The 26,825-nt window shown below is 62.5% G+C and overlaps 1 protein-coding gene across 2 annotated transcripts; it reads right to left on the bottom strand.

Moving 5' to 3' along the window:
- Positions 1 to 991: 991 nt before the first annotated feature.
- PLXNB2 (plexin B2) lies at positions 992 to 26,080 on the bottom strand. Of its 2 annotated transcripts, none has more exons than XM_075553444.1 (36): positions 25,929 to 26,080; positions 12,664 to 13,739; positions 11,910 to 12,092; positions 11,699 to 11,827; positions 11,294 to 11,394; positions 11,025 to 11,151; positions 10,728 to 10,881; positions 9,924 to 10,038; positions 9,670 to 9,778; positions 9,490 to 9,591; positions 9,082 to 9,174; positions 8,756 to 8,837; positions 8,483 to 8,643; positions 8,253 to 8,401; positions 7,912 to 8,020; positions 7,654 to 7,790; positions 7,407 to 7,577; positions 6,939 to 7,068; positions 6,628 to 6,855; positions 6,241 to 6,417; positions 6,022 to 6,167; positions 5,832 to 5,932; positions 5,512 to 5,741; positions 5,242 to 5,423; positions 4,909 to 4,975; positions 4,657 to 4,803; positions 4,186 to 4,342; positions 3,974 to 4,074; positions 3,788 to 3,872; positions 3,547 to 3,701; positions 3,282 to 3,442; positions 3,048 to 3,195; positions 2,589 to 2,653; positions 2,434 to 2,509; positions 1,817 to 1,891; positions 992 to 1,738 (listed from the first exon to the last, which is right to left on the bottom strand). In XM_075553444.1, exons 2-36 carry the CDS (start codon positions 13,726 to 13,728, stop codon positions 1,634 to 1,636), a joined length of 5,523 nt encoding a protein of 1,840 aa, XP_075409559.1. In that variant the 5' UTR covers positions 13,729 to 13,739; positions 25,929 to 26,080; the 3' UTR covers positions 992 to 1,633. The 2 variants fall into 2 exon arrangements, with proteins under 2 accessions (XP_075409559.1, XP_075409560.1); XM_075553445.1 differs by lacking the exon at positions 25,929 to 26,080 and adding an exon at positions 15,767 to 15,836.
- Between the last annotated feature and the right edge of the window lie 745 nt (positions 26,081 to 26,825).

Below are 26,825 nucleotides of genomic sequence, written 5' to 3'. Positions count from 1 at the left end.
CCCCTGGGGCTGGAGGCCCCTGGCCCTGCACCACCCTCTGCCTCACACCGCCATCCTCCAACCGTCCCCGCACGAGTGCGTCTGCCTCCCATGCCTGATGTCCTCCCTACCACACAGCAGGGCCCTCCTCCAGGGATGCCTTCAGCCACTGAGCCCACCCACCCGGAGGGCCTGTCCCCTCCACCTCTCTCCTCTCACCAAACACCTGCTGAGCAGGTACAACTGCCTCTGGGACCTGGGGCGGAGGCTGAGCAAACACACCTTTCAGGTTTCGGGAGCTGCTGGAGAGGCAGCAGGTGGGGGCCAGTGAGGGTGACCTCAGACGGCCACCCAACACTCTGCAGGGTCAGTGACCAGAAAATTCCCAGCCAGTGGGGTCCTGCAGGATGTGACGGCAGCAGGGACTCCCTAAACGCCTCCCCCACCCTGGAAGTCCCACTCCCACCTCAGGCACACACACCTCTCACTCACTGCCATTGAGTAGATTCACTGACTCCATGGGACAGCAAAGATGGAGGTTCCCAGACTGTAAGTCTTTATAGGAGTAGAGAGTCTGTTTTCTGCCGTGGAGTGGAGTGCAAACACTACTGATGCTGACCCTGGGGTTCCACATAACCACTGGACCACAAAGCTGCAGCACACCCAGTGGGGAATCAAGGCCCCCTTGGACAGCCCTGCCCAGGTGTTCTGACCACCAGGTGGCGCCGGCCAGCCGGCAGGAAACTGCCTGCCCACCAGGCCAGGAGGCAGCCAGGAGGGGTGGCCTCTGATCTCAGGCCAGCATCAAGTCAGCCTCCTCATCCCTGTCCCCTTCCACTCCACAGACTACTCTGTTCCAGGATGGAGGTCTAGCTGAGCTCACGCCACATCCCAGGCTTCGACGCTGTAGACAGGAGCAGGTGCCCGTCCACGGGTACAAGGGCCACCTCACAACTGATATACACACTCCCCACCCTGCACCCGCCTGGATGGACCCAGCCAAGCCACAGAATGAAAAAGATCACTGTATTTGATTTACAATGAACACAATTTACAAAAGGGAGAGGGGGTTCTGGGGAGGTCCACCTGTCTGACAGGCCAGAGACCTTGCCTGCTGGGGTCCCCTGGCCGCCTGGCTTTGACGTCTAACGTCCGGCTTGACCTTTGAGGCGGGGCCTAGGTGACTGCTCCCTGGGTCTGCCTAGGTCAGCAGCACCCGCAGGGAAGGCCGGTGAGGTCAGGAAGGCATCGTACCGCTTGTTCATCTCATCACGGGGACAGACGGACGGACAGACAGAGTCCAGGGCCCCCCAACCTTAAAGTGGTGTGGCTGGCTTGCCAGGTGGCTGGGCAGCAGGAGGCTGGGTGCCCGCTGTAGCCCATCAGGTGCCAGGCGCCTAAGGCACATTTGGGAATAGCTCAGGAGACTGGAGGCCAGGCCTGACGCTGGTTCCGGAGGGAGCTGGTGCTGGCGGGCCGAGGGCCGCTCTCGGGCAGTATTGCTCACGAGAAAGACGCTGCAGTCGGTGCACGCCTGGGCCAGTGGTGCCGGCGGGCTCGTCCTCTACCGGTAGGCACAGAGACAGAGGCGGAGACACTGACCACTGAGGCCCTGTGCTGCGGCTGGCTGAAGTCAGAGGTCGGAGGTTGGAGGTCAGAGGTCTGTGACCTTGTTCTCGAGGGCTGCCGTGATCTGCTGCAAGCGGAAGGCCAGCTGCATCTTCTGGGCGGCAGGGTCGTCCTCCAGAGCTTTTATGATCTGAGGGTGGTCAGTGGGGTGAGCACTGGTGTGTGGCTACCCAGGGCCCCCTGCCCCCGGGGGCTGGGGTGTGCCTACCTCATCGTAGTACTTCTGTGTGTACTGGTAGAGCTGGTGCAGGGCCACCAGGGTGTTGAGAGAGTCCGTGTGCGCCTGAGGGGCAGGCAGGGGTGAGGTCAGTCTGAGGTAGGACAGTGGGCAGGCAGGGGGCGGGGTGAGGCTGGGCAGGGGCAATGGGATACCAGCCACTGTAGCACCAACATCCAGCTCTGGGGGAGCTGTCCTTTAAGGGTGCAGGTGGGCTATGACATGGTGGCTATGGGCACATACAGACACAAAGGGCCAGATGCTCACCGACCCCCAGCCCCAGACTATTATGGCAGGCAGTCCCAGAATGGAATGAAAGACAAACGGCTGAGGCCCACAGCCACCCCACATGCGCAGACAGACTCAGTTGTCTCTGTCCTTCCAGCAGACGCTCAGGTGTGGATGAACAGCATGGCTTAGCAGTGGATGCCCCGCAGGGCACACCACTCAACACACTCACCCAGAGGAGCCTGCTGCCAGTCAGCCACATACTCCTTGGCTCTACCCCTAGCACCCCGATGGGTGCCCAGAAGTTTCATCCACACCTTGTCCCCCAGGGGAGGGTTTAGGCCACTAGTCAACCAGGAGCTTGCCCTTGCCCCCCTTACCCGAGAGATCTCTGCCAAGTGTGTGTTCATGTCCTGGTCGCTGACTTGAACCATCTGGCGGATGCCTTTGTAGTAACTGCGAGAGGATGAGCGGTAAGAGGGGTGGAGGGACAGGGGCAGGGGTGGGGTACAAGGGGGAGGGCGCTGGCACTCACTCCTCCACCATCTTCTTGTAGGTGGAGATCTCCTTGGCATACAGCAGCTTGTTGCTGGGGGAATCCTGTGGGGAGAGGTGGCTGCGTGACATCAGGGCTGACGCTACTGCCCCACTCGATGGGAGTTCCAGGTTGGGTGCCAGTCTGTGCTACCCATGTGCTCCCCCCCGCAACAGGCTGCATGTCCACCAGCCTACAGCAGAGGCCCTACACGCCTAACATGTATTGTCTTCCCCTGTGTAGAGCTGTTGGAGGGAGGGGGGTGCAGGACCCATGGAGGGGGGAGGGGAGGGGATCTCAAGCCGCCCCAGGGGCAGTTGGTGGCTCAACAACTCTCCAAGGACCCCTCACACGGGCTAAAAACTGACCTTATCCCCACACGACACGCCATCTGCCCTCCATGCCTACCCTGAACCCATCCCTGCCAGTCAGCACCCCTCCCGTGTCCCGTGCCCGCACCCGGCTCAGCTTGTGCTCGGTGCGTGTGCAGGCGTCCATGAAGGTCTGGGCGATGACCGACAGCGAGGCGTCCACCACCTCGTGCACGTGCACATCGAAGATGAAGTGAGGGTTCTTGAGGATGTTCACCCAGAACCTAAGGGGCAAACTGGGGCGGCAAGAGGGCGGCAGTCAGTGGGCGGCGGCCTGCGTGTGGCCACCGGGGCCAGGCCTAGGATGAGCATGCAAGCCCACCTGTTGGTCTTCCAGATGTGGATGGTATCTTCGTCCCGGATGTCGTACTTCTCCGCCTGCTCATCCAGGAAGTCAAAGAAGTACTTGACCGCAGGGGGGACCGCGTGGCTGGGCGCCAGCACGCTCTGGAAGAAGTTATCTACGAACTGCTGCAGCGTGCCCTGCGCGGCGGATGCAGGGGGGAGGGGGGGTCAGGCGTGTGCAGGCAGCAGGCACCCAGGCCCCGACCACCAGACGCTGTGCGTGCGTGCGTGTGCGCGTGCACCTTGACGGAGAGCAGCCGGGTCAGGTAGATCTCCGTGATGGCCTTGGTGCGCTCCTTCTCCTTCACGCTGCCCCGCTTGGGCTTACCCTCGTCCACCTCGTCGGTGGGACGCACCAAGTGCCAGACGCGGTTCTCTTCCTCCAAGAGGGCGTGGCCTGTGGGGAGGGGGAGGAGCTGCTGAGGACCCAGGAGGCTCCACCCCCTCACTGGAAGCAGAGACCCCCTAGAGAGGAGAACTCACGTTCCCCAGGCAAGTCCTGCTGGCTGTCCTCGGGCTGCTGGGAAACGCCCACCTTGGACAGGATGAGTGTGGCGCCGTCGCGCACCTGGGAGACAGACAGGGTATGTGTGTGTGTGTGTGTGTGTGTGTGTGTGTGTGTCCACCCCCAGTCCAGCCGCCCACCCCCTGCACTGCTGCTGGACTAACGTTGTAGTGCATAAGCGTGTTGATCCGCTTCCAACGGCCGTCCCGCTGGGAGGTCAGGTCCAGGTCGGACAAGGTCTGTGCCGTGGACCCAGGACGCCACTCTGCAGGGCACAAGTCAGCTTGCTCAAGCCCAGGCAATGGTGAGGGAGACCCTCCCCCTCCCCTCCCCACTCCCAGGCACCTGTGTGCAGCCTGCCCACTAGCTTGCTCACCCAGTACCACACTCTCAGCCTTGGGCCAGCGTGAACAGGGTTGTGTGCGGTACACCTGGTCGATGATCTTCTCTTTCACCTGGGTGATGGTGTCACAGTTGAGGACCTTGACAGGAATGGCATCAATCCCTTCATCCTGAACGATCACATTCACCGTCTGCAGGGGACATGGAGGTCACCGTCTAGAACCACCCAGAGCCTGAGCTTGTGGGGTCTCAGGTCTACTGGCTGTGGGCTGAGGCGACCCGGGAGACACACGTCTTAACACACGTCACTCACACACACCGACTGTTCCCTTCCATAGGAACAAGGACCACAAGTGAGGGAGCGTGCTCCTATATGAGTCTCTGTCTGGTTCACCTGGGTCCCAATACCAAGCCTGGACAGCAAGCCCACCCACGGGTCCCAGCACCTACAGCTCAAGCTCTGTAACACCAGCTCCCCCCCCCCCCCGAGTTTGCCCAAGCTCACCAGGGGTGCGTACTCCACGTCGTCCCCCAGCAGTCCTGTGTCGTTGAGTGTGTACTTGGCTTTCTTCTGCACAGCGTCCACCGGCCCCTTCTCGACCTGATGCTTGATAGCCTTGAAGAGCTTGTACAGGGGCTCGCCGGCACTCTCCTGGGGAGAGAGGGGGATGGACAGTCAAGTATGGGCGTGACTTGGTGGCAAAGTCGGGATGTGCAAGAGGTCTGACTGTAGGAGGGGTGGGGGGCTGGGACCCACCTTAAGATACTGGTACAGGCAGATGGACATCCAGTTGGATAGCATCCTCTCTACCACCGTCTCTGACCTGGAAGTACAGACAGACCAGTAGCAAGGGTCTCTCACAGTGTGAGGCCTAGATGCCCACAGCCCCCATGGCTACCCCAGCTGGGCACAGGCCCCCTGCCAGGATGCACAGGTGCCAGCCACAGCCACGGAGCAAATATGCCCATGCACGCTGTTGGCTTCTATCCTGTCCCAATGGCCATGTGACTAGCAAGGAAGTCCAAGGCCACCAGGGGAGCCAGGTGGACAGCCTGGGACCCTCCTGGCCGGCCCAGGCAGCCCCCGCACCTGCGCAGCATGAGCTTGGGGTTCTTGGCCACGACGTACTGCCCCATGAGCTCCAGGAAGAGGGTACGCAGGATGTCCGTGTAGTATTCCAGCTTGCCATGCAGGGCCACTGTCAGCAGCGACGCGAAGTAGACCTTGGCACGTGCTGAGAACTCCCGCTGCTTCTCCAGAGTGTGGATGAACTGCAGGGGTGGAGCAAGTCAGGACCCCCTGGCCGGGCAGGGGCCCCCGGGTGCTCCCCAGCCTGTGCGCGGCCCGGTGGTGGCTCACGTTAATGAGGAAGGACTTGCTGTTGAGCAGGTTGGAGAACTGGTAGAGGGCCTGCTCCACGGTGGGCCGCCGGGAGGCGGGGATGTCCAGCTTGCCTGTGATCATCACGTCCTTGTCGCCGTCCTTGGATGGCAGGAAGAAGACGCGGTCTGTGTAGGTCTTATAGTCCAGCACAGGGATGCCGGCCTCGTGGACATCGTTGGTCTGGTCCTCCATCTCAATCATGAGGTCTGCCGGCCAGAGGGTGGGCAGGCAGGGTGAGGGGAGACCCACCCCATTCGAGGGAGCCACCCCCGCCCAGTGGCCCCCTTCCCTCCTACCAGTGAACTCCTTCTTGCAGCGGTCACGCACGCTCTCCTCCAGACCCTCTAGCTGGGACTTGATCTTCTCATATTCACGCTCAGCCTGCTGGCTCTTCCTCCTGGGGGCGGCACAAGACACCCAGGTCCAGGTTGGGGAGGAATGACTCTCGAAGGAGCCCGTGGAGATGGGGGAGGGGTGGGCGCTGACCAGTAGCAGTAGACGGAGACCACAATGATGACCACCATGGGCACGATGACGAGTGGCAGGATGAGGCCCAGTCTGAGGGCCACGTCGCTGACCCGAGTGTCATACTCCACGCGGCCCAGCACCCACTCTCGAGAGCCGAACTTGACCTGCGCAAGGGGGCCCATCAGCAAGGGTGGGCGCTGCCTCTCTACCCTTCCCCCCTCGGGGCCCCGCACGCACGATGAACTCAGGTAGGTTGTGGGTGGTGTCCCGCTTCTGCCGCCGCTTGGGCGGGGGCTGCACCTCGGGGGGCTCGCAGTACAGGTCGGTCTCGGTCAGCGTCTTCATGATGCAGCGCTCGGCACCCACAAAGGCCTCTGCCTCCTGCAGCGTCATCGCCTTGTTCAAGTTGGTGCCCTGTGGGTGGATGGCGGGAAGGGACCACGTCAGGGGGCCAGCAGGAGCCAGAGGCCTAGACTGGCTCAGCCTGGTACCCTCCCTGTCCTCCAGCGGGACCCTGGCGCCCCACCCCTCGTCTGTCCTCCTCGGGTCAAGTTGTATGGCCCCCTGTCCTCCCCAGGAGAAAGCCTGGCTCCCTGACCTGCACGGGGCCCAGCCCGGGCTCACCTGCGCATGGATGAGCTTGTTGACCTGCTTCTTCACACCATCAGTGAAGTTCTCGAAGGTTGGGTCAGCCACATACTCGAAGGTGCCAGCCTCAGTCCGAAGCGGTATGCTGTGTCCGTCCATCTCGACCAACACTGTGAGGTTGTACGCCTCGGGTTCCTCAGGGACGGCCGGGGACAAGAAGACCACCTTGCTGTCGCTGTGGTACACGTAGTCGGTGCCTACGAGCTGCGGGGAGGCCACTATCATGCTCACTTGGCCAGAGCTGGCACAGCCCACCACCCAGAGCTGAGCACCCAGCGGGCACCCACCTTCACGGGCTGCAGGGGCCCTGTCTCCCGCCGGCGCTGCCAGGACTGCAGGGGCTCCGCTATGACCACCATGGCGAATTTCTGCACCAGGCCAAAGCCCTGCCCGGTGATGTTGATGCTCCGGCCGCCACTAGAGGGGGAAGGGGGGAAGGGCCTTGAGTGGAAGTGCCGGAAGGGTGGCAGGGTGGCGGGAGAGCCTGCCTGTGGCTGATCTTGGGGACAGTGAGCCTGGGCCAGTGGGGTTTTCCAGACAACCTCCTGTGCCCAGCTCACCCACTGCACCACATCTCTGACCAGTGAGGAGCACAGGGAGCAGACGGGGTAGTCCAAGGGTCATGGAGGGGGTGGGAACAACACACAGGGAGCAGAGGTGAGGTGACATGGGGGCCATGGGGCGGGTGGGTGGAGGAACAACCCATAGGGAGCAGAGGTAGCCACAGGGGTCATGATAAACACGTGGAGACGCACCTGACAAAGCTGCATGTGGGCTCAAAGGCGCGCAGTACTGGGTTCTCCCGGTACGTGAAGACGACATTGGGGCCGGGAACAGGTAAGCCCCCGTAGAACACCTCCAGGTTTGCTTCTCCCACCTGTCGCCGGGGGCCCGTCAAGCACTCCAGTTCTGGCCCAAACTTCGTCCTGCGGACACAGGGGTTTCAGTGTCTTTTCACCCCTGACCCCACCCCTCCCAGGACCATGCCCCAGGGCCACTCACACGTAACAGGGGACTTTATCGAGGGTCACACGCACATCCTCTATGGAGCCTGTATCCAGGTGGGTGCCGGTGATGGTCAGCAGGGTGCCGCCTGCTTGGGGCCCTTGGTCTGGTTGCACATGGTCAGGCTGTGGCTGCTGAGAGGGAAATGGGCACCAGGTCAGAGCCCAGGGGCTGCCTGGGGCCCCACCTACCACCCGGCCCCGAGCAGAACCCTGATCCTGATTGCAGGAAGATGCTGCCAGGCCCAGCAGATACCTGGTAGGTGAACTGGACGTGGGGCGGAGAGTGACCCAGCTTCCCACTGACATCCACCTCGACTCCTCCTGTGGAGGGGCCCTCCGAAGCCTCGATCACACACACGATCCTGAGGGGGTGACGGCGGGGCGCGGACACTATGAGACCATAGCCCCCAATGCCCTTGTTCCCCGCCAGTCCCTGTCAGACCACAGCCCCCTCCCCACGCATCTGCTCGTCCACGCTGGCACAGTGTGCGTCACGGTGACAGTGGAAGCTGTGCAGGCTGAGGCCACCCCACCTGCCCGTCTCCCAGCCACAAGCACCCTGGGGGAGGAAACACCAGGAAACCACGTGCTCACCGGGTAGACACAGAGTACCGTTCTGGCTCGAAGGTGCAGTGGTGGCCAGCCACGGTCACTCTCTGAACATCATCTGCCTTGATGCCCAAGTTGGACCCGAAGATGGTGACGCGGACGCCCCCTCCCAGCGGGCCCGTCTGCGGCTCAATCTGTAATCAACAGTCCACTGAATGGCTACCTGCGGCCCAACAGACGTGTGGGTGGGGCAGAGGAGTGTGCAGCAGGCTTACCCTGGTGATGATGGGAGGGGGGCACTCTGAGGTAGCATTGCTGCACAGCGCCTCATACACGCACTTGCTCTGCCCGCCACACCACACACATTTGTAGGCAGGGTCCGCGGCCAGGCACAGGCTGCAGTCACTGCGGCCAAAGGAGCAGTTGTACAGGGTCACTGGGGAGGGGGGAAGCACAGGTCAGCGTACTGGCCCTCCACATCTACAGCCCAGCCTGTGCCGCCACCCCCTGCCCCAACCCCCACCCCCCTCCCCCCCTGCCTGTGCTACCTTGCAGTTGACTGTCGATGTTCTTGCCGTAGGACTTGACGTACAGGTGCAGGGGCAGTGTCTCATTTCCGTCATGGGACAGCTGAGGACACACACACACATACCCACACACACTGTGCTCACGCCCCCCACTCTGGGAACCAAGCCCAGGCAGCAGACATGAGCCCCACAGAAGGGCTCAGACCCATAGTGTGCAGTGGGCTGGGCAGGCTGGAGTTGGAGTTGGAGAGGGTCCAGGATAGGCCTATAGTGCACTGCTGTACCTGGGCAGACGCTCAGGGCTGCCAGGACAGGAGGTGGCCCCTGTGTGCAGCCCAGGCACATACCTTTGGGGTGCGGAAGGAGAAAGCTCCTGTATCCTGCATGGTCACCAGCTCATTGAACTGCAGCAGGTCACTCCCCACATATAAGGAGGTGCTCTGTGGGGACAGCAGAGGGTTAGGCTCCCTCCTATACCCACCTGCCTCTCTGCCCACTGCCAAGTACTCGCTCTTGGATGAACACACCCCATGTTGTTTCTCCAGGTAGACCCATGTGAACATCCCAGGGCTCCCTGCAGACCGGAGTTCAGCCCTTGGCCCACCCGGGGCCCCTGCTCCCCATCTCTGGCCTTGGCTTGCACCAAGGCCCCTGACGTCCTCCTGGCAACCGCCTGCCCACCCCATCCTCATGCCTCCACCCTCTCACTCCCTTTGTGTCCCAGAAGACATACTCCATGGCACCCTGCCACCCACCTTGACGGTCTCCAGGTTCTTGCCCTGGAAGGTGACCTCCGTCTCATGGTTCATGGGGATGACCAGGGGCCTGGGGTCCAGGAACTGGGGGCAGTTCTCCTCCTGGGGACAGGGAAGTCGGTCAGGTCAGCGGCTGCCAGGGCAGTCAAGCATTTGGCCACACCTTGGCTCCATGCTCACCGTGTGCGCTCGGATGATGCCCTTCTCAGGGTTGGGGGAGGCCTCCCGGCACTCGTGGTACAGCAGGTCCCACTGGCAGGTCCAGCGGTTGCTGGCACAGGAGATGCACCTGTGGCCAGGCAGGGGTGTGAGGTGGCCAGGCAGGGGTGTGAGGAGGCTGGGGTTGGCAGGCAGGGGTGTGAGAGGGCTAGGCCAAGCATAAAGGGATGGCAGGCAAGCAGGGATGTGATAGGGACTGGCCAGGATCCACTCACGGCAGGTTCTCCACCAGGTGCATGGCTTCACGGCAGTCGTAGAAGGGGTACAGGTGGGAGGTGAGGAAGACGTCACCCTGACGGAGAAGGAGCTGAATGCTCACGGTCACGTGGTCTGTGGACAGCACAGGACGCTGAGTGTGCAGAACATGCACCCCTCTCCCATCTGCCCCAGTGGTCTGTCAGCACAGTGACCTCTACCAAGAGTGGTGTGCCCTTCATTCTCCCTCTGAACCTGTGAGCCCCCCGTCTGCTTTGGTACCCACCTCTGCCAGCCAGCATCTTTTCTTCCTTGCTGCCCCTAACCCTCGTTCCATCCCTCACCAGCTATGACCCCAGCTGTCATTCCATGCCCCTCCCACCATTCAGTCCCTCCACCAGCGGTAACCCGCCTTCACCAACTCTCATTCCATTGCCCCACCCCCACCAGCTATACCCCTGACTGTATCAGATCTGGGCCCTCTGCCTACCCCTCCTGCTATCAGATCTCGGGGCCCCAGGAAGAGGCTCTCCTTTCTCCCCAGAGCTCTGTGCCAACAGAGTCCCTCTGTCTCCCCTCTGTCCTCACAGGCACAAAGGGCAGCGGCTCCTATGTGTCTGGGCCACAGGCCTCTGCTCTCGTCATTGCAAGCCCCTGACCTGCCTCCCCTGGCCCACATTCAGGCCTCCTGGGAGGTCCCTGCTACCCCAGGCCAGCAGGAGAGGGGGCTGTACCGGGCAGAGCAGCAACACACAGACACCTTGCACTGTGAGGCCAGCCGAGCCCCTCACCCCCGTGTCGACCACCCCCCACCTGCCCCTCACCCTGGCCGGGGGGTGTGCTAGGAATATTGCTGGGAGAGTTGCAGCAGACAGTGTTGCCTTCCACGCGGGCTGAGTGCGGCGGCGAGTCCCCGAAGAGGCACAGCAGCTCATCGTCCTCTGTCAGGGTGGGGAGGGGACTGACCTCCAGCTGCACCTGGGGGGAGGGGGCAGGGAGGAAAGGACTCCTCTGTTGCCCAGTAACTCTGGGGATGAGGCCTGGGCGGTCACAGGGAGGGGCCACAGCATGGGTCATGTCCCACACTCAGGCTGTACACGGCCACCCCAGGCCCTGCGTACCTCCCCCTGAGCTCGTCTGCTCATGTTCTGCGGCTGGGCGCTGGTGATAGTCACACAGGAGTTGTCTCGGCTCCACAGCCAGTGGCCGGCCTCATGGGCCCTCGGGCACTGGGCCTTCCTGGTGCATCTGGTGGGTGGCGGGTAGGGGAGGAGTGGCAACCTCAGCCTGGTGGGGGGGGGGGGGGTCTTGTTTCCCCAGAACCTGAAGGCAGGTCTGACTCCCTTGGGGTCCCAGTGGGCCTGCCTGGGCAGGGCAGTCGGGCACTCACCTTCCCTCGACGACACACCAGCCGCAGTACGGGTCCTGGGAGTCACGGCACTGAGCACAGGTGGGGTAGCTCTGACACTCCTGTACGGGGAGCCGGAACACCTGGGGGCCGGACCCAGAGGAACAGCGTGACTGTCAGCACCCTCCCAGTGCCCCCCAGGCCTTCTACCCCACCCAGCACACCCCCAGAAAGCCGGACACATGGCCTGCCTCAGCCCCCTCTAGGAGTCACTCACTATGGGAGGGGCAGGCCCTGGAGCTGCCCAGTGTCCTAGGACACCCACTCACCCTTCCCTTCCTGAGAGCAAGACAGGGGAAAGGCCAGCGACACACATAGTCAAGACCCAAGACAGACAGAGCTGCACACACTTCCCAGGGGGTTCTCTACCCTCAGTACCCTGCCTACCTTGTCCTGCGTCAAGGCATACAGGCTGGCCAGGTCGGCTGATAACACCAGGTCCTGCTTCAGCCGCTTATTGATCTCCACGGGGATGGAGCCATACTCCACGGTGGTGTTGTTTGGGGCCAGGTACACCTGCGTGAGGTAGGGTCTAAGCCTCACGGCTGCAGCAGGCTGTTCCCCATGTCCTCACCCCCCAGCCTGGACACGGCCTCACCTTAAGGACCCTACCATCCGAGGTGCCCAAGAAGGCGATGGTGTGGCCCTCCTCTGTGGTCACAGCCACCGCTGTCATGTTCAAGCCGCCCCGCTGCAACACAGCCGTGGTCACGAGCCCTTCTCGGCAGCCCAGTGGGTAGGGCAGGTGCTCTGAGCCACAGGGGAAGTTCTCGCTGGCCCCCTGCATAGCAGTCATCAATAGCCAGCCGTTAGACCTCCATGGCCCAGTGTATGGACCCAGCCATGCTCCCTGCTGGCTCAGGGCTGCATACCCAGAGCGCAGCCCCTGGGGCCCTGGACACATGATGTCACCACCCTCCATGCTCATAGGGTTCCCACACCAGAGAGAGACACAGACAGCACACCTACATCCACAGGTGCACATGCACTCCCAGACCCTGCACTTCGAGCATATGGAACTGAACAAGTGCACAAACATAGAAGACACATGTATATATACGCCCAGGCCTGACATGCAGACAACACGGGCCAGGCACACAGAGCCAGGCACGTACATGCACACCCACAGGTGCACTGACTCCCAGACTGGGTACACAGAGCACATGGGAGCTGAACATGGCTGCAGACACACACCCACAGGGGGCCAAACACGCCCAACCCAGACACAAGCATGCTCCCAGACCTGACACGCACAGCACACAGGGGACCAGACAGGCGTGCACGCAGACACACGCATGCACACACACACCCCTGCAAGGCGTAGGCTCCCAGGAGTGGCAAGGAACCCATACCGGGGCATGGCCTCCACACTGGATCTCGCCATGGAAGGCCTTGTAGAAGGTGTTGCGGCCCGGCTCCCGGGAGCCTGTGTAACAGGCCTTGCGGTTGGCCTCCATCTTGGCGTGGATCTCGTCCAGTGGGAAAATGCAAAGGCTGGCCTGCAGCCCCCTGCCACCCCCGCTCTTGCTGAAGACGGCATACAATGCCCTGCCTGGGTCCACAGAAGCTGCCAGACAGGTCCCGACGGTGGGGGCCTGGGGGTCGCCAGGGTCCAGGCACTCCAGATCCATCTCCAGGTAAGAGTAGTAGGATGGGTCGTCCTTGCACATGCGTGCCAGCAGTGTGCGGTTCCTGGCTGGGAGCTTGTCCTGCTGGCTGAAGACAAAGAAGACGTAGCGGCCATCCTCGAAGGCAGCCACGAACTGCTGTGCGTTGGTGGACAGGTAGCCGGCCTTGTAAGTGGTGTGGTCTGTGTAGGCCTCGAAGGCCTCCCGCGTCTCCGTGCGGTCCAGCAGGCGCGTGCTGACGATGATGCCGTTGTCATGCGGCCCGTTGCCCTTGCCCACGAAGAGTACACGCTCGTGGCCACCAGGGACTGTGGCGCTCACCAGCCCCACGGTGGCCACAGTCTCATCATTGCTGGCCACGAAGGACTTCTCTCCGCTGCTGTCCTCGTAGAAGAGGCGCGTGGAGATGTTGTTGAGTGCTCGCAGGGCGCAAATTCCTTTGAAGAGGCTGCCACACTCGACCACACGGCCATTGGGCATGTCCAGCAGCAGCAGCTGGTTCACGTTGTTGGTGAGCACGGCCTCGTGGCACTGGCTCTTCTCAATGGGCGGTGTGCACTTCTTATCATCCAGGGCTGGGCCCGTGGATACCTGCTGCACCAGCTGCAGGTCAGCAGTCAGCTGGTAGAGCATGTTCACTGCCCCCAGGTATACCCCGCCTGTGCTGGCGTCCACCACCATGTGGTTCAGATCCGTCTCGCTCTGGAAGAACTCATGCTTGCGGGCACGCAAGCCAAGGCCTGAGCTGGCCAGGCCCAGCAGGGCCAGGGCCCAGAGCCAGCGAGCCATTGGTCCGGTACCTGTGGGAGAGATGAACAGGTCAGGGACCTCTCCAGAACAGAGGTGAGCAAGGCCTGCGCTCACCCAGCAAGCCGCCAGCATACCTAGCTCACCACTCAAGGCCCTCCAAGATCCCGGGAAGTCTCCCAGGCACTTCCCATACCCCTCCCCAGACCTATGAGTCTGTAGACACCTATTCTATACCTAACTGACACCCCCCCACACACACACCCCGGGGCAAACCCACCCCACTGGCAGTAAGCAAGCCAACTTGCAGCACTGGCTCCAGGGTTTCTGAAGCTGCAGAGGACAGAGGACTTGTGGGTTTCGGGTGCCTCCTTTGCAGCCAGCATTCAGGGCAGCGGGAGGCCAAGGGGAGAACACTCAGACAGCAGCTGAGAGGGAGTGGGAGACAGGGCCAGCACGAAGTGCACGCTCTATTTGTATCTGCCCAGAAGCTTCCATGAAGGACCTGCGTGTGATGGGGCAAAGGAGGGCAGGGTGAACTGCTGAGGCCTAAGCTAGGACAAGAGTCTCCCCAACTGGAGGGGCAGAGAGGGTTGGTAGCTGTATGTGGGATCCCTTCCAACATAGCCTGCTTCCTACCTCCATGGGGCACCAAGACCTTGGAGAGGCCCAGCAACATGCGGCCTAGAGGCCCATTCTGCCTCAAGCTCTGAGAACACTCACCCACCCAGACACCACACATCCCTGTGTCAGAGCCCCAGAGAAGCTTCCCATCTGCCTTCTCCCACGGCCCAGAGAGCCCATGGGGATCTGCTGCTATGCTGCTGGCCTGGCCTGGCCCCCTCACAGGGGCCCAGAGCATGCCCAGTCACCAAATGCAAACACAAACAAGCCACAGCCCCGGAAGGTCATACCCGGTGTACCTGGAAGCGACCGCCCTCAAGGGCTGGCCGTGGCCACTCCCCCCTGGACTTTCTCCCCAGAGCCCAAGACAATCTCCTGGCAGGGTCCCTGCCCTCACCCCTCTCCCCAGGGGAAACTGAGGCACCCTCTGTGCAGACAGAGCTGCTGAACACTTAGCAACCCAGCCCCACCTCATCCCAATCCCACCCCCAGCCTGCCTCCTCCAGGAAGGCCCAGGGCTTTTGCTAGAGGGCAGGGACAGAGTGGCGGCAGGCAGACACTGGCTGATATTTGCCTATGGTCGGTCCTGTGACCTGCTTCCTTCTTTGCCAGCGGGACACTCCTGGTGCCCATCACCCCACCCCCAGCGCCTGAATCCTGTTTTGTCTCCTCAGTTCATCTGAGAAAGTGTAACTATGAACAGACAAGATCAAAGCAGGGCCTGGCAAGGGGCCAACTGCAGTGGCCAGCTTAGATGTGATGTGAGTGCCGGCCTGAGGCCAGGGAGGTAGCTGTCTGAAGCCCCTCAGGAAATCCCCACAGTTGGACAGGGGGTCCCTGCCCTCTGCACATTCTCCCTCCTGCCTTGGGGTCTGGGGGTGAGCTCAAAGTGGCCCAGCCCCAACGATGCCCCACCACCCTGCCCCCATCACCACACCAAGACAGATGGGGAATATCCAGTAGGAGATACCTGGGAGCCAGACTGTCCTGTCCACCTTGAGGGAGGGCAGGGCAGCAGAACCATGGGATGGGGGGTGGGGAATCACCCCTTAACTGTCTGGAGGGGCCTCACCAAGATGGTGTGAGGTTGGGCTTTCACCGCAGCCAGTGAGGGCCGGGGTTACTGGACCCTACCCACAACTCTCCTCTCAGCTCAGTTGCCCAGGAGAAGAGGGCAGCCAGACCAACCAGCTCGGAAGCCCTCAGCGCCTAAGGCGCTGCAGGGCCAACAGGGGAGGGTGAGGGTGAAGAGAGCAGGCAACTGGCTGGCCTTGGGCCCTGGTCTGTCCCCACCCACCCCAGGCTTTTCTGTTGGGGGCGGGTCCAAGGCCTTGGCAGGCTGGGGGCGGGGGAAGGGGGCCGGGGCACAAGTCCACCCGCAGGCGCCGCGGGGCAGGGCGGTTTCCAGGACACCATGCACGTCCAAGCCCCCAGCCCCGCGCCCCAGTGCGCTCACTTGAGTCTGGGCGTCGGTGCTGCCCGCCAAGCCGACTCCCCGTGCTGGTCCCAGCTCCACGGGCTGGAGAAGCTGGGCAGCGGCCCGGTTCAGGACCGCAGCGAGCCGGGAATGAATGGAATGCTATCCGCCGAGAGGAAGCGGGGCGGGCCGGCGGGGGGATGGGCGGGATGAAACCGCAGGAGCCAGAGCCGCCCCCACTATCCAGCCCGTGGCCCCCACAGGCCTCCCTCGAATGTCGGGGGCCTAGGACTGGACTCCAGGGCCCTCAGGTCCCCATCTCACTGCTTTGGGGACTGAAGATGCCAGGGTGTTTTCCTCCCCCACCATGGGCGCCCACGCACCCCCCATTTGAACCCCAGGCCCTCAGATATGAGGAGCTTATCATCTCTACCCAGCCCATTGCAAAGAGCTGGAGCAGCCCCTAACCACAGGGCCCGAACTCCTTACAGTACCCTAAAAGGGGAAGGGGCCCTCCCTCGTAGGACCAGCCCCCAACCCCACAGGGGTTTCTGTGCACAGAAGAGCCCTCCCCACCACGTTCAGCTCAACCAGTCCTGTCCATCACCCACAGGACAAACAGGCGCCCAGTTAATATCTTTCTGCCCAAGGGGAGCTAAAATGCTGCCACATCACTGAGGCACTGACCCTGGGGGCTGCCGAGCGACCTCACTGGGCTCCCAACCCTGCCTCCATGCTGGGCCTGGGGCCTTGACAGCTGCAGCAGGGGCCAGAGCTGCACCCCACTTCCTACACAGAACCCTCAGTTGACTTGCTGGCCAGCCTGGCGTTCAGAGCCACGGTTGCCCACCTGGCTGAGGGACGGAGCAGTGTGGGAGGCGCCAGGCCAGGCACTGGGGCTTCCTGCCATCCGTGTTCCTGGAATGGGCAGGCAGTGGGCACTTCCTGTTTTGAAGGCAGCCGGGACCCCTGCTCCCCAGCCCATGGGGATTTCCTCAGGGGTATCAGACAGCCGCCTTCCTGACTGGAGGTCATGGCCAAGAGGCCACCCGCCCCACTGCTGCTGCCCTGGCAAGCGTCTGGATGGGGGCCCCTCCCTGGATGCAGAGGAAACAGAGTGGGAGGCAGGGCTGCTTGACACACACCACCACCATCACCCCCCCACCCCCGCCCCCCTGGCTCTGTAGCTTCAGGTGGCCCATGGGTTAAGTGCTAAGCTGCCAAACCAGCTTCCAACCGGCCATTTCAGGATAAAAACACAATTCCCACACTAACTGCTATTGCCCCAATTTCAACTCATAATGACCATAAACAGGGTTTCCAAGGTTGTAAACTGGAAAAGCAGACAGCCTCAACTTTCACCAAGGAGCAGCTGTGAGGGGGGCTGGGTAAGAGAGGGGTGGGAGGCGGGGTTGAACCTCTGGCTTTGTGGTTAGTAGCCCAAAGCTTATCTCAGCACTCCAGGGAATAGGAACCCCTGGCATTTGCAAGGAAGCCCAGAGGGATAGTTCTCCTGTCACACAAAGGGCCTTGAGTAGGAGTTAACCCAGCACTTAACAGGGCTGTCCAGATGCCACCTGGAGGGTACAGAGGCCCCCACTGCCTTCCAGCTGAGTCTGCCCCAGCGGTCAGGCCCCCAGCAGATAGGTGTACAATGGATGGGAGGGGCAGAGAGGGAGAGGTGTGGTCTCAGGACCCAGCTAGACCAGAGCGTCCAGGCCACCACAAAGAGGCGAGGTGCCCGAGCAGCCCACTCATCCAGGTTCCCGTCTGGCTCAGGCCCGGCTGCCCGCTGCCACCAAGGTTTTCTAGGACTCAAAGGAAAGATGGGTCACACCCTCGGCCTGCCTGCCTCTCCCTCCTCCTAAGGGTGGGCATCCTAGCCCTCAGAGCCCCACTTGGCCTCCGCCTCCCTGGAGCAGGGGGTCCAGGCTGCTTTCCACTCATCTCTGGCCCCAGCGACCACCTGGGACACTGTGGGAAGGTCACTCTGCTCTATCACACCCCCTGAGAGGACAGAGACAGCCTTTGATCCAGCGCCATTTGGGAGTTTGCCAAGGACATGCATTTCTTTAATGAAAATAAAACATTCTTCCTGGGAAATGTGCAGACCCCAACACCCCGACAGTTCTACATACTAGCTGTGTGACCTTGGACAAGTTACTTAACTGTTCTGTGCCTCCTGGCCTCATCTGTGAAATGCAAATAGTAAGAGTGAGCTATCCCCAAGGGCTTCTGTGAGGCCTACCAGGATTCATTCAGAAAAAAAACCTTTCAAGATCTATTGCTACTCTGTAGCCCGAGCTAGTGCTGGCTACTGTATCTTATGGTGTATCTCTTCCAGCCTCCAGTGAACAAGGTTGTCAGTGCAGAGGTGAGAGGAGGGGAAGAGGAACTCCAGGATCCTGGTCTCCCTGTAGTTGTTACTGTGAAGCACTGGACCGCCTGTGTGCCCTTAAGAAGAACTGTGGATGCTGCCCCCAAAGAGACCACAAGTGGCCCCTGGAGCTGCTGGGAAAAGCTGGGATGAGACACCAGGTACCTCTTTGCCCTGCTCTGTTTGTGAAAAGGGCCCTGGTGGCCTAGTGGGTTACTCAGGGGTTGGGCTGCTAATTGAAAGGTCCACAGTTCAAACCTACAAGCTACTCTGGGAGAAAGATGGGGTTGCCTGCTCCCGTAAAGATTGCAGTGTTGGAAATACGAGGGAGCAGTTCTACTCTGTCCTACAGGGTTGCTGAGTTGGAATCAAATGGATGGCAGGACCCAGGAAGGACCCTGGTGGCACAACCTTTAAGCAATCATCTGGCATGCAGACGTGGGTGGTGGGAAGGGCCTGCAGCTCTGAGGAGGTCATTTAAGGTCACAGCATAGAAACTGCCCACAGGTATGTCTCCGAGTCAGGGGAGGAGGGGACACACACAACAGTATCTGCAGTGCACACGCCCATATTTAACTTCGGGAAGGATCTGGAAGCGTCTGATCCAAATAGAATGTTAAGTAAGGGAGGAGGGGGCTGGGCAGCCAAACACTATCTTTTTTGTTTAAAGACTGAAAAAGAACATGTTATTCACCCTTGACTTGTCCCATAAAGTTAAACAGAGGTGTATGCACAACAGCCATCACTGGCCCGAATCCAGTCACGCTGGCTCCTTCCGCCCCCAGTGAAGGGGTTCCAAGACCCTAATTGTGTCCCCCAGGTCTCCATCTAGGCCCACACTCTTTGATTGTGGCAGCCTTGCCCATTTGCCTGGGGACCAGTCCCAGCCTTCCATGGTCTGTGCCCACTTGGGTCCTCAACCTGCTCTGTGCAGCCCACCTTCCTGATGGTCCCAATGGCCTACAGAGCTGGACCTTCAAAGCCTAGGGGACAGCAGGCAGGGAAGGGTTAATCTGGTGGAGGTCACTGAGCTCCACAGCACCAAGCAGGCAGAGGGTGGGGCCGGGTGGGGTAGGGCATGAGGGCGGCCTTTAGCCCAGGAGTTTCAAGCAGCCTTTGTGAAGGGACACCACTCTGGAGACGTCCCATCCGTCTCCCCTTCTGTCTCCCCTTTTGCCCAGCCAAGCCCCAGCTGACCCAGGCCCTAGCTGAGGAGGAAAGCTCATTTTGGGACTTCCTGATATCCCCTTCTGTTCCTTCTTGAGTCTCCTGGGAGCCACAGCTTCATCCAGAACCACCCCTGGGCCCCAGTGTCCTACCCCCTCCCTCAGCTATCCTGCCCTGGGCCCCTGGAGTCCAGCATCCTCAGCCCTGGCCACCTGCTTCTCCTATCCTGCCCATCCTCCCAAAGCAGTGGGCTCAGCACCCTGCCCTAGACTTGGCCTGGCCCTCTTGCTCCACCCACAGGGCCCAGTCATGCCCACCTTCCAGCCTGACCTCCTGCTTCTGAGGCCCAACAGGCCTGGGGGTGGTATCGGGACACATAGTCCAGCTCCCTCCCTTTCTACCTGGGTTCTGAGGGCAAGTCAGAAAAGCAGCCGTGCCTCGGTTTCCCTATGTTTTATGGGGTAATGCTAACGCCCACTCAGAGGGCTGCAAGAGGCGTGAGTGGGTGGGGAAACTCTCTCAGCTTTGCCTACAGGAACTCAGGGCCTGAGCCCTTCACGGTTGGGGTCCCTGGCAACTTCCGTCCTTATATTCCTCTGGGAACCAGACCACAGCCGCCAGCCCCTCAAATCCGAGGATTTTGTAAACAGGAGGTCCCTACTCCAGGCGAGGTCCAGGGCGGGGCTGCCAAACCGCCTGCCCCCCGCCCCCTCCCCCGTAGTTGCACGCCCCCTTCACGGCCAGGTCCCGCCCCTGGGGGCGGGGCCCAGGGCATGCAGTGGAGCGGGGTTCTCCCTGGCCGTGTTTTCAAGCCGACCCGGTTGGTGCGCTGGCTCCACGCAGCCCGGAAACAATGGGAAATGGACCAGACCCAATGGGAGGCAGTGGAAGAGCTTAGGGGGCTACGTGGGCCGCAGGGTCTCAGGCTGGGGGGAGGCACCTGAGAGACAAAAGAGGCCAGACAGAGCTAAGACAGACCCAGAAAGGGGGCAGTTTGGGGGGTTGGCACAAGCTCAGGATCTCGAAGGACCAGGGCAGCACCCCCGCCCTGTGTGGGGAAGAGTGGGCAGCACCGCAGGGAGCCTTCAGGAAGCCAGGGCCCAGGACGAAGGCTCCCAATGCGGGGAGGGCAGGGGCACACAAGGGGTGCGACCCCAGGGGTTCAGGATGGCTGCCGGGACCCCTGGGGTTAGTGCTTCCCCTCCCCCACTGGCAGCCGGGGCGAGGTCTAGGCTCCCGAGACGAAAATGCAAATCTGCAATTAGCTGTGAGCCTTAAACGACGCGCCAAGCGCCCGCAGAGCGGAGGGAGAAAGGAGCATCGAGGGAGAAGGGCGCAGCCGGGACTCCGGAGGCCCGGTGCCCAGCCCTACCCCGCAGGGTCACCCAGTCAAAGTGCAGGCCCGGGGGTCGGGACCCCACCTAGTAGGGTAGGGTCCGTCAAAGTGCGCACCGGCGGGACCCGCGAGACCTCTGCCTGGCGGGCCAGGTCCCGGTGCTGAGCGTGCAGGGCCGGCGCCGCCACCCGACTCCCCCGGGAGCGCGCAGGACGGTTACCTGGGAACGCGAGGGAGGCAGGTCCCCTGGGACCGGGAGGGCGACAGCCGCCAGCACCTCCCTCCAGGAAGCACACGCGCCCCCTTGTCGCGTGCCTCTTGCCTGAGCTCAGCGGGCCCGCCCGCCCCACGCCCCGCTCCCTCCTGGTGACTCACTGCGCCCCGAGGCCAGGGTGCGCCCCTGCACCCCAGACCCAGGCGCCCAAGGGAGCGGAGCACGTGGCCTCGGTCCTCGGGGCGACCTTACCAGACACGGAGCCCGGTAGGCGGGAGCCGCTGGGGACCCCAATCAGTTTTAACAAAGACGGCGGCGCGGCAGTCCGGCTTGCCCACGGAGCCGGACCTGCGGATTGCTCACCTGAGCCAGGCGCGGCCGGGAGTGCTATAGCCATTACCTGGCAGACCTCTCCGCCCCGCCGCGCAGGCCCCGCCCCGCCCTCGTCGGCCCTCGGAGTTCCCACCCCCACACGGCTGCTGGTCCCTGCGGAGCCGGGCGGGCGGGGTCCGCACGGCCAGTCACCCGAGCAGGCGGAGGCTGGGCGCACAGCCGCCCAGGGTCAGGGCAGGAGGGCGGGGCAGGGCAGGCCTCCGGGGGCGGACTGACGCATGAGCGGAGGCAGAAGTGCCTGTCCCTCACAGGTGCACCTGCGCCCCACCAGCCCAGGCCAGCGCCTACCTGACGCCACCAGGCTGGACTTCCGCTGAGCTGTCTCACCCAGGCCTGGGCCCGGGGGCAGGGTTGGCAGCCCCCCAGTCTCCTAAGACCCGGCTGGAGGGCTAGCCAGCTGTGAGGAGGTCACCGCCCCTGGACCCCAGGCAAGGGGGCTGCCCAGAGAAGTCAGGGTCTTCTCTGGGCTGGAGGCTTGTGCTGTGGGTGGTCACTCAGGATCGGCTCTAGGGGAGCCTGTGGTGTGGTGAGCAGCCCTGGTCTCTTGACGCAGCTACACCTGGGGGTCCACCCCATCAGTCCTTGCCAAACCCAAAGGAGGCACTGCTTCTTGCTCCTGGCACCTTCCTGGGTCCCAGTCACCCTGAATACCCCCCTTGGAAGACAGCCACGGCCCCCTACTCTTGCCTTTTCGTGGTCTTCTCAGAATCCCACAGCTCAACACCCCAAGCTCCAGCAAGCGGCCTCTGGCCCTGGAGGTCTTCCTGTAGCCATGGTGACACTCCCCCTGCCCTAGTGCCCCACAGTGGGTCTCTACTCCCTCTGAGGTACTGTCCTCACCCCCTGGTGGGAGGCAAGGTGAGGCCCTCCTGGCAGGCAGAGACAGGCTGACCAAAGGACAGGGTGGGCCCTCAGAAGGCATCTAATTAGGGCTGAGAGATGGGGAGACCCCTCTGCAGAATGGGAAGGATGTGGGGGGTGGGGGGAGGTCACTACAGGACTCCTCCCACCAGAGCAGACATGGTCAGCTCAGCACAGCAAGGAGATCAGAAGTGGCCATGCCTCTTGTCCCTGACACTGGCCTGCAGGGCAGAGGCTGAGGGGCCGGCTGCCCACTCCCAAATGCCCCACTTCCCCCGATTTCTCCTCATCTGAGCACCAGACTGACCCCACAGAGTGGGGTGATCAAGGGCTGGCCTTTGCTGGCCCAGGACCAGCCTCTGCCAGCCCACTCTTCCCAGGCTATGTGGAGAAAGGAGGAGCCCTCCCTGTTGGTGGTTAAAGCTTTGGCCACTAACTCAAAGGTGGACAGTTTGAACACAGCACCTGCTCTGTGGGTGAAAAGACCAGGCATTCAGAGTCCATCAGGACCACAGCGTGGAAACCCTGCAGGCTTCACTATAGGGTAGACGTGCCCTGGAATGAGCTTGTCAGCAGTGGGTTGGACTTTGGTTTTGTGTGGGAGGGGTGAGTATGGGGCTGATGGGTGAGCACTTCAGTGAAGAGCCAGCAAGGCCTGTAATCTCCCCGTCAGCCTGTCAGCCTCGGCGGTCACCCGGCACTGCCTCCTCTCAGTGAACCCCACAATTAGCTCAGGGCCCCTTGCCAAGCCGCCCACTCACACACATGTGCAGGCGCACACCCTGAGAGCCCTGACGGCCCCCAGAGACCCCCAACAAAGCATGCCACCCCACCCCCACTCCAGCTCGGTGGACAACCAGGATCCCGGACAAGTCCCAGCGCCAGCCAGTCCCACATGCCCAGAGGCCCAGCCAGTCCTGGGCCCTGCTGGGTGGACAGTGGTACAAACACAGAGGAGCTGACACTAGGGGTTTTTGGAAGGGGAGGGCCTGGGACTTCCCAACAGGAAGTGCCCGCTTCAGAGTGGGGCCAGAGTGCAGCTGATGGCTGGGAAAAGCTGACAGCAGCCCTCTTCCTCTTCCTCCTTCTCCTGTTTGACCCAGAAGGACCCAGTGGGCAGGGTGGAACCAGAGGCTCCGTGTAGGTCGCCATGCTCTCCCCTCCCCTCTGGTCCACAGACTGACTTGACCACAAACTGATTCAGCCCTTTCTCTCCAAGTGCCAGGACCCCGCAGTGAGGAAGTAGCTGGGTTTCAGGACCCATATCACTGGGGGCTGAGAAACTGAGCACTGTCCCCAGGTCCTCAAGACTCCCCAGGTACTAGGAAGCACCTCAGGTCTAGGTTGAAGCCCTCCCAACCCCCACCCAAGGTAGGACCCCATCCCCAGTGATGAGGAGGACCTGAGAACCAGGTGAAGGCCCCCTGTGGGGGTCTTGGAGCAGGCTGGTCACACCAGCTGGCCCATCTGTTCCCTTCCAATCCTCAACCAGAGTATACCAGCTCTGGGAGCCCAGCCTGGAGCCAGCGTCCAAGCTTTGCACTCGCTTGTATGACAGAGACCAGAGGCAAGGTGAAGCCTCCTGGCAGAGGGAAGTACCCTTGCCCTTGGTGGCCCCCACCCCCCAGCACTCCCTGGGAGATGACAGGCCCCTTTGCCCTACTTCCCAGCCAAGCCAGTCATTTGAACCCTAGAGACAATTAGAGGCTGGTCATAAACAGCCCTTGGCTGGATTAGGGAAAGCAGGAAGCCCAGAACCCTCTCGATGCCACCTGCTGAGCCAAATCCACCTTGGGCCACCAGAGCCCCAACCCCATATCAGACTCTCACTGAGGCCATGCTCCAGACCAGGAAGGAGCCTCAGCAGTGAGGGTGAGCTGGGGCACCACATCCCAGGCCCCATGCCCATGCCCACTCAGCTTCAGCAAGAGGAACTGGGGCCAGACAGCCCTTGGGGGCCAGGGTCAAAGACCTCAATGTAGCCACCTTGCTTGGAGGAGGGCCAGTGCATGGGCCTGCTTGTGTCCCCTAGTACCATGGGCGCCAGCACTTAGGGGGAAAGAGCCTTAAGTGGGCCAAGAGCCAGCTTGGCGGGGTGCATGTGCCATATGGGCCCTCCCCAGGCTGCCAGCCCACCCCAGTGTGCCTTCCAGTACAATCTCTGCCGCTTCATTGGTTCGGCCTGGGCTGGGGCCAGACTCCTGGGGCTGCTGAGCTCCAGACCCAGCTGCCAGCTCTGGCTCCCTGGTGTGGTGGGCACCTGGCCATAGCCCACGTGTGCCCATGGGGCACACCACGCACCCCCGGGAGTAGGTAAGGCTGAGCACAGGTGGATGCTGCTAGAGGTGGGGCATCCCTGGGAGACCCCCCCAAGGGTGTCCAGCCTATGCCCCGCCTCCCTGTCCTGCTGCTTCCTACCTCACTGACTGGGATGGGGGGTAAAGGGCACCCAGGCTACAGGGACCCCTTGGGCCCCGGAGGCTGGGCCCTTCTCTGACCCTAGGAACAGTCTCCAGAGCTCCGCCCCCTGCTCTGGATGGGTGCAGCAGCTGGCTCCCACCCTGCCCCCGACCTGTTGGAGCTGCTGTGGACAGGGAGCTGCCTGGACTTGCCAGTCCCTCCCTCCTGGGCTCTCAACCCACAGCCCAGAAAAGGCTCCCTCTCTCCCATGGCCGCAGCCTCCTCAGGGCTGGCTGCACACGGCTGGATAATCCAAAATAATTCCCCCTTGGCAGCCGTCCGGTGGGGGGAGGGGGACACACATTCCAAACCCTTGTTTTCCTCAGTGACTCCCTCCCTTTCTAGGGAAAGGGGCCCTGTTCACCTCCCCACACCACACAGACTGAGGCAGGCAGGCCCCGGTGGGCTGTGGGAGGAGGTAGAGGCTCAGATTGGCCAAGCCCATCTGCTGGTTCCTGGAGCCTGTGACCTGCACCAGGAGCTGCCAACACAAAGCCTTACACACCCCCAGCTGGGAGCCTGCTGTCCCAAAAGGCACCACCTCAGGCTCACCTAGCCCCTGGTCTGCACAGTCGCCCAGGTGGGGCCCCTCCCGGCTCTGGGGCCAGGCTGAGAACATCCAAAAGCCTCCCCCTAGCCGGGCCTCGCTGTACGCCTCTCCCTCCTTCAGGCTTAAGGTGGGGCCCAAAGTTCGACAGGGAAGGGGGCTCCCAAGGCGCCCCCTCACCCATTTCCTGAGCCCTAGTTCACAGGCTGTGATGCACGCACACACACAGGAGCTGCGGCGAGATGCCAGTCACCCGACGTGGCAGGAAACCTTGAGTTCGGGGACCCCTAGAACACTAAGGCAGGACCCCCGAATCTGCCAAGCATGTCCGTCGGGAGGCCTGCTGGCAGAGGCAGGCATCGAGAGGGCTGGGTCACCCAGCAGCACCCTCTCTCGGAACCACCCCATTTGCCCTGCCGGAGGGGCTGAGCCCCAGCGGCCTCCGGTGCCCGGTCTCCCAGCCTCTTCGTCGGGGACACAGGCTCGCAGGGTGGTCCCAGCGTAGGCCCTCCTCCCGGAGAGCCCCAAGGCGGGGCGCAGGGGTGGGGGCTGCCCGGGCCAGGCCACGAGGGGCCTGGCCTCTCCGATGCCGCAGCTGGGTGGTGTTGGGGCTCGAGGAAACGGGGGGGGGGGGCGCGGGCGAGATGGGGGAGAAGGGCCGGAACCAGCGAGGAGACGAGGCGCTCCAGGCTGGTTCCCACTCGGCGCCGTAGGCCTCCGTGCAGCCGAATGGACAGACGGACGCACGACCCCCGCGGGAGGGGCGCTGCCTCCGGGCCGGGAGCGCGCGCAGATCCGAAGCGCCTCTGCCAGGCTGCCCGCCCCCACCCAAAGCCCTGTCGGTACCTGTCCGTCGGCCGCCGCGGCTCGATGGCGCCCGGGACGCTCGGTGCTGCGCGCTCGGCCCGCGCGGCTGCCATGGAGACAGGCCTTTGTGTGGCCGAGGAGGGGCCGGAGCGCGGGAGCCGCCGGCCCCGCCCCCGACGGGGAAGGGAGGGGTCACCGGGGAGGACGGCGAGGGGCGGGGTGGAGGGGGAGAGGGTAAGGGGAGGGGAGTGGGTCCGTGGTGGCGCATGGGGGAGTCATGCGCTACCCCGCGCCTGCCCCCACCACCATAGTGGGCGCGATGTACCCCTGTTCACTCACCTGAGCCCCCAAGCTCACCGATACCCAAGTGAAGGCCTTTTGGCCTGGGCAGCACCCCATGGGTGGGCACACTGGCAGGAGACGCAGGTAGGCTGCAGGTCTGCAAGTGAGTCCCAAAGCAGGGCCAGCATCAAACTGGACAGGTTGACCACACCCACCACTCGTGTTCCCAGTCTCCCTGTGAGAAGGAGCTCTGCTTTAGTCTCCTCTCTGCACATCCTTCTTGGTCTCCGGAAACCTGGGTATCAGACTGCAACCCCCCTCCCCCAGATGCCTCTGGGGACTTTGAGCTGGGGCCCCCCTCCGCCAGCCAGGGTAGGTGGTGGCAGCCAGGCTCTCTGGGGGCTCTGCTCTCTTCCGGCCCTGCACACTCACTTTATTCCAGTGCCCAGGCCCCCTCTGCCCTGGCCCTGTTGTCCCTGGGCCCCTAAACTCCAGGCATAGGACTAGCGGGCAGGGATGGACCCCACAGAGTATTTGACCATCTGCCCAGCCTCCCTACACCCTGCTGAGGCACCCCTGCCCAACAAGCACACCTCATCAAATGCCTCCCTGGCCCAGCTGCAGACTTCTCCTGAGACCCAGCCATTGCAGATC

Source organism: Tenrec ecaudatus, chromosome 6, assembly GCF_050624435.1.
Source record: "Tenrec ecaudatus isolate mTenEca1 chromosome 6, mTenEca1.hap1, whole genome shotgun sequence".
Classification (NCBI taxonomy): domain Eukaryota; kingdom Metazoa; phylum Chordata; class Mammalia; order Afrosoricida; family Tenrecidae; genus Tenrec; species Tenrec ecaudatus.
The sequence above is the reverse complement of the archived record's forward strand: the minus strand, read 5'-3'. Positions and strand labels throughout refer to the sequence as shown.